General features: G+C 41.1%; 1 protein-coding gene across 5 annotated transcripts in view; it reads right to left on the bottom strand.

The window, feature by feature from the left end:
- IL31RA (interleukin 31 receptor A) overlaps nt 1-10,171 on the bottom strand; it is a 97,413-nt gene that overhangs the window by 19,608 nt on the left and 67,634 nt on the right. For all 5 annotated transcript variants that reach the window (XM_027863475.1, XM_027863476.1, XM_027863477.1 and 2 more), the window contains 3 exons: nt 8,380-8,536; nt 6,084-6,166; nt 3,199-3,415 (listed from right to left, as the gene is read on the bottom strand). In XM_027863475.1, coding sequence (XP_027719276.1) covers nt 3,199-3,415; nt 6,084-6,166; nt 8,380-8,536 — 457 coding nt within the window. The remainder of the gene's footprint in view (nt 1-3,198; nt 3,416-6,083; nt 6,167-8,379; nt 8,537-10,171) is intronic.

Consider the following 10,171-nt stretch of genomic DNA (forward strand, 5'->3'; position numbering starts at 1 on the left):
ATAGATAGATAGATAGATAGATAGATAGATAGATAGATAGATAGATAGATAGATAGATGAATTAATGAATAAATAAATAAAGCTACCTCTATAGCTTCCTTTAAGTCCCAACTAAAATTCTTTTTTTTTACTGGAAGCCTTCCTAGACCCTTCTTAATTCTAGTGCCTTCCCTCTGTTAATTATTTCCTATTTATCCTGTATATAGTTTGCTTTGTACATATCTGTTTGCATGTTGTCTCCCTTATTAGATTGTAAGCTCCTTGAGGGGAGGGACTGCTTTTGCCTCTTTTTGTATCCCCAGTGCTTAACACAGTGCCTGGCACATACTAGGAGTTTAATAAATGTTTATTGATTGATTGATTGATTGGGGTAATACACTGAAGAGTATTGATGATATAAAGGAAATATTAACCATAAGTTGTTATTGATATTAGGGAGAACATAACAGAATTAAGTATCCAGAAAATGGCATTAGAGGCATCACAGCGTCCTGAAAACTAGAGAATTCAATTAAGAGAGTCTCATGTGGAGAATCTCTCCAGTGGGTTCTTGCAAATGTAAAGGGCCCTGGGGCAACTAAGTGGCACAGTGGATACAGCACTGGCCCTGGAGTCAGGAGGACCTGAGTTCAAATCCGACCTTAGACACATAATACTTCCTAGCTGTGTGACTCTGGGCAAGTCACTTAACCCCAACTGACTCACTAAAAAAAAAAAAATGTAAAGGGTCCAATATTTGTCACAAATGAGCCTCCATTTCTAGCTCATTTAATCTCTGAGGGACCTTATCCCAATTTCCACTCATCCTGACAAGTCAGGCTCCCAGAGTAAGACCCGTTTGATCTCTCCTTCAGGGTTCTGGTTGTTCCTCAGGGCTGAGATGGTGACAAACTCTAGTATGGACTTCCAGCCTTTTGAAGCTCAAAAAATTACAGTCATCTTCACTACTTCTTCATTTCTCTCAGCAACAATAGAGTCACATGTTTGCAGCTTCATGTTATCTCTGAGTGAGAGAGGGTCATACAAAGGTCCCTCTACCTCTTGGAGGTCTGTGTTAACTCATACTACTTAAACACAACCAGGAAACAGAGAAAGAATAAGGTCAAGTCATTTCAGAAGCCATTTGAAAAGCTTTTCCTCTATTTTGGTAAGTGGATTAGAAATAGTTGTGCAATACCTATCCATGCTCCAAAGTCCATGTAGCGAACTGCATTAAGCCAATGCTCATTCTCGTAAGGGCTGGGCTCTCATCAGCCAGTCCGCTATTACAGAATACATTTTGATTATATTTCTTCTACTTCATTGGCCATGAATTTTTAAAAACTATACAGCTAAGTCATGCACATGGACATCTCCAATGTACCATGTCCCATGTAAAAGGGAGTAAGTGTAAGTAAGAAAAGGAAGAAAGTGGAGTTTTCCCAGTGGGTAGGAGCTTGAGTCAAGATTCTCACTGGATAAATATCACCCTAAAGGCCAACAGCTACTATCTCCAAAAGGGCAGATCTGGGAAATAGATGTAACAGGTCTTTTGATCACACTCCCTGGTATTGGGTGAATAATACAATAACCAAGGAGAGAATGGGACTGCCAACAACTGGACCCTTATAATTGGAAAGAGTCAAATATATCTGGGCAGCTTATACCTCAGACTCTCACTAACTGTGTGACCTGAGGCAAGTCACGTAACCTCTGTTTGCCTCAGTTTCTTCATCTGTAAAATGGGAATAATAACAGCACCTACCTCCCAGTTGTGAAGATAAAAGGAAATAATTATAAAGAGCTTCACACAATGCCTGGCACATAGTAAGCACAATATATCGTTAGCTATATTACTATTATTGTTATTATTACTATAAGGCATAGTTTTGTGTGTGTATAAGACACATTTTGCTAAAATGGATCTTCATTCCAAAAGGACTCATTCAAGTCTAAAAGATAGCAGTTTATTAGATTCCTAGTTCGTAAATCATCTCTAGAGGCCTAAATCCTCCTTTCTTCTTATTCATTCATATTCAACTCTTTGTGACCCCATTTGGGGTTTTCTTGGCAAAGATACCAAAATGGTTTGTCATTTCCTTCTCTACCTCATTTTACATATGAGGAAACTGAGGCAAACAGGGTGAAGTGACTTGCCTAGGGTCATATAGCTAATAAGTGCCTAAAGCCAGTTTTGAACTCAGGTCTTCCTGACTTCAAGCCCAATACTTTATCTACTAGCTGCTCCACTAAACCCTGCATGTACTCCAAAAGCCCTTAGGATAGCAGGCTATATACTATTTTTTCCAGTCTCCTACCCTGTGTGGTCCCTATCTAAACACTACCTCTCCACCTCACCTCGCTTTAGAGATAAAGTCCTAAAATTTGCTCTACTGTTTAATTTTCTGTTTGCCAGTGATCAGTTTTCCCACTTTCTCCCCTCTGTGGCAGATACCCACATAAGGCCAGCTAGGGGGGATGGCATCTCAACTCTCTGTCCAACAGCTTTGGACCAGCTCGGCGTTAGGTCAAGGCCTGGCTTGTAACCTTTGGTTAGCAGGGTCCTAGGTTGTAGGACTGCAGGGGTTGGATCAGAACATCCTGAATTGGATTAATGGAAGTGGCTGCTAATTTCTAGCAGGTTCTCTATAACCTTCTTGCTAGCTTTGTCATCAGGAGTCTCCCTTTCATGAAGTCATTTTCAGTATTTTTTGAGGGTGTGTATCAATCAGCTCCTTCATCTAGGCTGCCATCCAGGTGTCACTGTACTTAGAAATTAGCCCACTCTCATTATAACTCTGGGCAACTAGGTGGTGCGGTAGATAGTGCAGGGCTTAGAGTCAAGAAGACTCACCTTCCTGAGTTGAAATCTGGCCTCAGACACTTACTAGCTATGTGACCCTGGGAGAGTCACTTAACTCTATTTGCCTCAGTTTCCTCATCTGTTAAATGAGCTGAAGAAGGAAATGGCAAACCGCTCTAGTACCTTTGCCAAGAAGACCCCAAATGGGGCCTCGACGAGCAAGACATGACTGAAACAACTGAACAGCAATTATAAGTCTTCTCCACCCCATCCCTACCTTAGTGCCCCCGAGACTTTTCATTTCCATTTGTTTTGGGGAGAAGTTCCTCCTTTAAGCATAAATTCCCTCTATTGTGACTATTTTGGTGATTCAAGAATTGAGAAAGTATTTTCTATTCTATGTATAAGTAACATACATTTTTCGTGAACAGCTGGTATTCTGACTGTCGCCTCTGGAGATACGCCATCAGATGTATAATACACCACAGACACCAGGTAGGCACCGCTTCCAAGATGTAATTTAAACTGTTGATTGGCCGTGGTGTTTGTTTCTTTAGCAGCAGTCTCATTTTCTGGAAAGTACCAGATGTTGTAGCCAAGTGTTTTCCTTATTCTTGGGTCCGCTCTTGCCTCCTACACACAAATAATACTGAAACTACTACCAGAAATCATGCTCAATGTCATTGAAAACAGTAACAGACAATCTGTGAAAGGGGGAGTGGAAATGATGAAAGATTTATGGGATTGATCCCGTAATCAAGAAATTACCCTTTGAGACTACATAACACAATGTAGCTAAAATAGCACAGCTCCTTTTAGGGTTGTAAAACCCTGAGGGTAACCCCATTCATGTGAGTGCCATGGGTGTCTTGGTACCCACATCTAAAGGTGCCCACCATGAAACCAAAGTAACTAAGAAGTCTAGGTCAATGTTAACAGTGCCTCCTCTCTAGCCTCCTTTCACCCACCCCTCTACCACCATCAATGGTTGATTGATCCCACAAAAGGCTAGTATAGTCACAAGGGTATGGGAATGCATGCTATTGAGGACCTAGGCTATCTCACTCTTGGCTAGCCCTAAATGTGACCTGTTCCTAGGCCAGCCATATTACAGAAGAGCCCAAGCACAGATTGATTTCAAAGCTAACCTACACATTCAGATCCACTCTAGGGCAGGCACCAGGAGTCACGGATCAAACCAAACCTTCGAACAGGGGCCAGAGAACTAAACAACCCTTTGTTCTAGGGAGGCAGAGCAAGCATCTACTTAAAATCGAAGAGTCGATAAAAAATGACGTAAGGAATGGCTTCAGAGAAACTTGAGAAGATTTGTATGAACAGATGCAAAGTGATAGGAACAGAACTAGGGGAATAATTTATACAGCAACAACAGTATAAAAACAAACAACTTGCAAAGACTTAGGAACTCTAATCAATGGAATGACCAACTACAACTCCAAAGGACCAATAATAAATCAAATTATTTACCTCTTGATCAAAAGGATCAGGGTATAGAATCAGACATACATTTTTCATATATCCAAAATGTAGATTTGTCTTGCTTAACAATGCTTATTAATTTTAAAGGTATTCTTTTTCTTTTTTTCGGTGTATAGAGGGAGGAAGAAATTAGAAGGGTAGATACTAAGAGTGCTGCCAAATAAAAATAAAAATAAAGACCTTAAAAATATTAAAAATAAAATGCATAAGAGAGAACAGAAGGAAGTTTAGAAGACAACAAACGAGCAGGGCAGTTTTGAAATTACAGGCTGAATTTATTCCATGCTTTTAAAAAAATCAAACTGTATTGTACATAATAGAAAGCCATGGTTTCACATACGATCATCTTTTTCTATTATACTTTGTACATAGAGGCATTTGTTAAGTGCAGAATTTTTTTTTAAATTTGTAAACAAATGAAGAGCCCATGAAGTCCCATTGCCTACAGATATTTTCCCCTCCTCCCAGGCCATTCTGCTACAAATCTGAAATTCTCAACATTAGAATCTCCTTGCCATTAAGTTGTTGTCACCAGAGGACCACATTTAAAAAGTACTGATGTCACCTGGGAAGGATAACATTGGCCAGGATCAATTTGTCAGACTATCAGGTTCCTTCAGGAATGGGAAACAAAGGCCAGTTTTGATGAACAAGGGACACCACCAGGAAGGCAATCCTCACACAGGATCTGCCTGTGAGATACTATGGGAAGCACTGGGGCAACACTAAAGCAAAAACAAAGAGGGAAACACTAAAAGAAGGACTTCATCTACATCACAACCTGGGTCTGGCCTTTCTCTGCTCTTGCTCAGCCTTGTGTTGTCCTGAAATAGGCACACATGTTGGCATGCTGCTCAAATTTACAAGAAATAGCTGGGGCTACTCAACAGCTAGAGAAGTTGCCCAACACTATTGTTTTTGTGCCAGTGCTCATAAATCCCAGAGTCCCAATGGACTAATTCTACAATACATGACTCTATGATATTTCTACAGAAAAGAATAATGAGTACTGGTCATGGATTAGATTTTTACACTCATCAAATTAGGCAGCAGCATCCACTGAATGATGACCTTTACTTATCCCAACAGCATGGGTGGTACAGGGAAGCCATTAAAGTTGTCATTACCCCTTACTGCCCACAAGATTTCATCTCCCATCTCACTTACTCTGTCTCCTCTCTTCCCTGTCTCTTTTCTTCTCTCTTCTATCTCATCCTTCCTCTCTCCTCCCTCTCCTGTCTCCTTGTCTCCTTCTCCACTATCTCTTCTCTCTTGTCTCCTCTTTTCCCTCTCTCCTCTCTCTTATAACCTCTCTACCATGTCCTTCTTCCTCTTTATTTTTCTCTGTCACCTCTATTCCATTGTCTCTTGTATCATGGTCTTTCTCTAGAAGAATGACTTGCTTTGAACTGTTATTCTTTTTGGAGAGAGAGCTGATTAATATTTCCAATACCCCCAATGATCAACCAATTTACCTGTTCCTAAACCAGTGCTTCTCAAACTGAAAGGCAGAGGGGGTCACAAGGAGGCTGTGACTAGTGAGCCACTAAGCTCCAACGAGGACTTTGTTTGTGGGAGGTAAGTTGTGAGCTACACTGCTGAATGGGATGACATGGCTTCTTCAACATCAAGGGTACTGACCATGCTGACTTATGTAGGGGTGGATAGAATTCCTTCTGGCTAGAAGGACAATTGTGAGTCCTGTGGGATTTCAGGAGCCTTTTGGGCAAGGGAATATGAAAAAGATTATGACATGCCACTAGGCTAGGGGAACCCTCACATGTGACATGAGCAGCATTACCTTCCATAACAGTTGCACTGTCCTCCCTCCATCAGGCTGGGCTGGCCCAAGGACTCTCCACAGGTCCAAGGTGGAATTTGGAGCTGTGGAAAATGAACCAAGTGTAAGATGAATGGCCTTCCCAAACACACCATTGCTTTCCCCAACTGCTCCTATCAAGTGAGGCAGGAAATTACAGAAGAGGAGAAAGACTAAAAAGATCCCACCAGGCTGCTGCTGGGAGGATGCCATTTGGAAGCCTTTCATTGTGTCTGTGCATTTGAGGGAAGTGGAGTCAGAAGGGTAGGAGTAGAGACGGCAAGAATGACTTCAGTCTGTCAGGCAAACAAGTGTGATCAGCTATAGTGGCCAGCTAGTTCTCCATGCATGTGAACAAGAATCCCCTCTATATTGCTTCAAGATGGGATTCTCCCATGAGGGGGAACAGCTCATACCATTTTTTGACAGTACAAACTGGTAGGAATTTTTTCCTTGCATCAAGCCTGAATTTGCCTCTCTGCAACTTCCATCCCTTGGGGTCAAGGAGAGCTCAAACCCTTCTGTCATGTGATAATCCTTCAAATCCCTACTATAACCTCCCTAAATCTTCTCCAGACAAGACAGCCTCATTTCCTTCAACCAGTGCTCATAATGGCATGAACTCAAGGGCCATGAAGATCCTGGCTACCCTCCTCTGAATGTACTCCAACATATTATTGACCCTCCCTAAATGTGCTGCCCAGAATTGAACAAAATACTCCAGATGTGATCTGACTTGGGTACCACAAAATAGGACTACTCTTTGATACTATGCCTCTCTCTTTTTTTTTAATGACTCACCATTTCCTTTATTTCTACAAAATAGTGAATAATACTCTGCCGAGGGGGGGAAATGGTGATTTAGAGTTTAAACAAGTCTTTTTGTCCTGAAGCATCTATTTTGTAGGCTTGGGACTAGTTGCCTTAGCCCCAGCATCTTTGGGTTTGGTAGCCTTTGGGTCAGTGGCCTTGGCAGACTTAGGATCAGTAGGTTTTGGAGTCCTGGAATCACAGGGCTTTGTGACCTTAGAATCTTAGTAACCTTGGGATCAAACTTGGTGACCTTTGCTTCAGACTTGGATGCCTACGGTCAGTTAGTGGCCTCAGGATAAGATTTGGTGACCTTGGGGGTCAGTGGGCTTGGTAGCCTTGGGATCAGTGGTTCTGGCAACCTTCATGATCCTAGGGCCTGGACTTTTGATGCTGACCCTAGGGCCTGAGTGCTTGGTGGCCATCTTGGAGCCAACGTGCTTGGGGATCTTGGGCCTGAGGAACTTGGCCTTGGAGGCCTTGGTGCTCAGGGCCTTAACGGCCTCTGCTTGGGCCTTCACAGTTTTGACTTGTTGACCTACATCTTCATATGCCCCTTCTTGTTGTGTTTCTTGTTAAAGCAAATGTTTCTCAGAAAGCTGGGGTCAACCCCTTTCAGAGAGATTCATATCTCTGTGACCTACTTTTCTTGATGGCATTTTTGTGCCATTTTCATGATTGGTTATGGATGGTTTAATTCTTAGACAATCATCTTTACACCGCAGCCTACACTGACAAGCACTCCATGGACTTGAACAGGCCAAAGAGGAAGGGAGAATAAGAGGGAGGAGGCTACAGTTCCTCTCCTAATAAAGCCTAAGATAGCATACTGTTGACTCATACCGAACTTTTGGTCTACTAAAACATTCAGAAATGTTCCAAATGAATTGCAGCATACCAATGCCTCCACCATCTAATTTTTAGGACCATAGCATCATAGGATCATAGATTCCAAGATGAAAGATACCTCAGTGAGCACTAGTCCAACCTCTATATTTTATAGTAGAGGAAGCTGAGACCTAGGGAGGCTGTGACTTATTTCACACAGGGAGTACAAATAAATCTGGATTTGAACCCAGGTCTTCTGACTCAAGATTTATCATACCATGCTTCCGTGTAAAACTAAAAAAAAATTTATACTCAAATGTAAGATCTATATACCTACTAAATTTCATGTTATTAAATGAGCCTTTCAAAACCTTCATACAGACACACATGTCCAAATCTGTGTCATCTCACATCCTCACCAACCTAACCAAATATATTAAGTCTGATCAAAATTCCTTGAGAACCAGATAAAGGTATAAATTAGATAAAGATATAAAAAAAACTATGGAACCAGAGAAAGGAAGTGATATCCAAGGGCACAGAGGTAAGTGACAGAGCTGGGATTCAGAGCCTGGTCTTCAGACTTAATCCTGTATTCTTGTCACTGAAACACATTGCAGTTAATAAAAGACCAGCTTGCCTAGTCCCTCAGTTGTCCCTATTCTCTCTTCACTCCAGCTGCTCCATAACTCTGAGGTGTCCACACGGCATTGCATGGACACAGCATATTGCTGCAGAAGCTGCAGTCCAGTGAGATTGTATGGTCTTTCATTTTCCATTCTTTGGATGACTGGCTTCTAAAGAAAAAGACAGAAACAACAAATTGGAAAAGAACCATAGATTTGCCCCCAATTTCTCCAGTTTGTGAACTCTTCACCTTCCTGCCTTTCTATAACAAGCTACAGAACTAGGAAAGTCTTCTTTATGCTTCCAACTAAGAAAATTCATGTTAACAAACACCATGTGTCCTGAGGAATATCATACACATATGTAGTTCCAAAATCTAACTAAGCAATCTCTTCAAGAATGTGCTGACTGGCTTTATTCATTGATTCCTCATGCCCCTTCATGGGCATAGGACCACCGATGCTAAAGCTGGAAGGAACCTTAGACGTCATCTTATTTTAAAGATGAGTAAACTGAGGCCTGGAGAAGCCAAGTGTTTCACTCAAGGTCATATAGGTAATAAGTAGCAGACCTGGGATTCAAATCCAAGGGCCCTACCACCAAATCTACCGCCAATTTTATCTCTTAAAGCAAGTGAAAAGTTGCCATCTTAGAAGGAAGGCATATTTATCGGGACTGGAGGAAACAGAGTCAGAGTAGAAACCCTATGGTAATTTTGGGATGAGGAAAGATGAAAAAGCTTTATGCTTCTGTGGCCTGTGAATGAGTTGCCATTGTTGGTCAGGAAGACACTGAGTGAGTCGAGAATTGGTGGATTCCTTTGCTGACTTTTTCTTTATGTACTCAGAACTTAGCCCAGTGCCTAATACATAGTAGGTATTTAATAAGTACTTATGGATTGATTTAGGATTTTTCTCTTTTTTTTTGTATGTGTATATACCATTTCCTCCCCTAAATGAGGTCACAAAGAGTAGGACATGACTGAACAATAACAACAAAAATACTATTTCCTGAAAATATTGAGTAAAAAATGTAAACAATAGATATTATTCATTCACATTTATATAACAGTTGAAGGTTTACAAAGTGTTTTTCTCCCACCAGCCCAGTGAGGTAGGAAGTGGAAATATGATCATCTCCCTTCTGCAGATGAGACAAAGTGACTTGATTCACACAGATCACATAGCCAAGGCTTGTAAGACCCAGGATTCAAACCCAGGTCTTCTGGCTCCAATTCCAGCATTCTTTCTTCATATTTTTTACACTAAACTCATATAAGCAGCTATGAAAATAAGTTCTTGATAATAATGAAAGGGATAGATTTGGAGAAGTTTTAGAAGACTTGTATCAATTGATACAAAGTGAAATAAGTAGATCCAAGAGAACTATTTATATAGTGACTACAGTGATATATAGGGGGGAAAGCTTCAAAAGACTTAAGAACTCCAGTCAATGTAATGACCAATCACAACTCCAAAAGACTGTTGAAAGAGAAGTAATGGACTAGAGGTGAGAAGGGAGATGTAGATCTTCCAATGTACGAATCTATTTTGCTTAGAGAAAAGCAAAAGCTTTTATTTTTATTTTTTTTAGGGGAAGGGATACAGTGGAAGAGGTTAAGAGAGCTATGGGAGAAGAATGGGTGGATAGTGATAATTATGCAGAAATGAAAGAGAGGAAAGATAAGAAGATGAGGGGGGAGGAGAGGAATGAAGGAAAGAGAAGGAAAGAAATGAAGAGAGGAGTGGAGAAGGGAAGGAAGAGAAGAGAAGAGAAGAGAAGAGAAGAGAAGAGAAGAGAAGAGA

Source organism: Vombatus ursinus, unplaced genomic scaffold, assembly GCF_900497805.2.
Source record: "Vombatus ursinus unplaced genomic scaffold, bare-nosed wombat genome assembly UNPS02014772.1, whole genome shotgun sequence".
Classification (NCBI taxonomy): Eukaryota; Metazoa; Chordata; class Mammalia; order Diprotodontia; family Vombatidae; genus Vombatus; species Vombatus ursinus.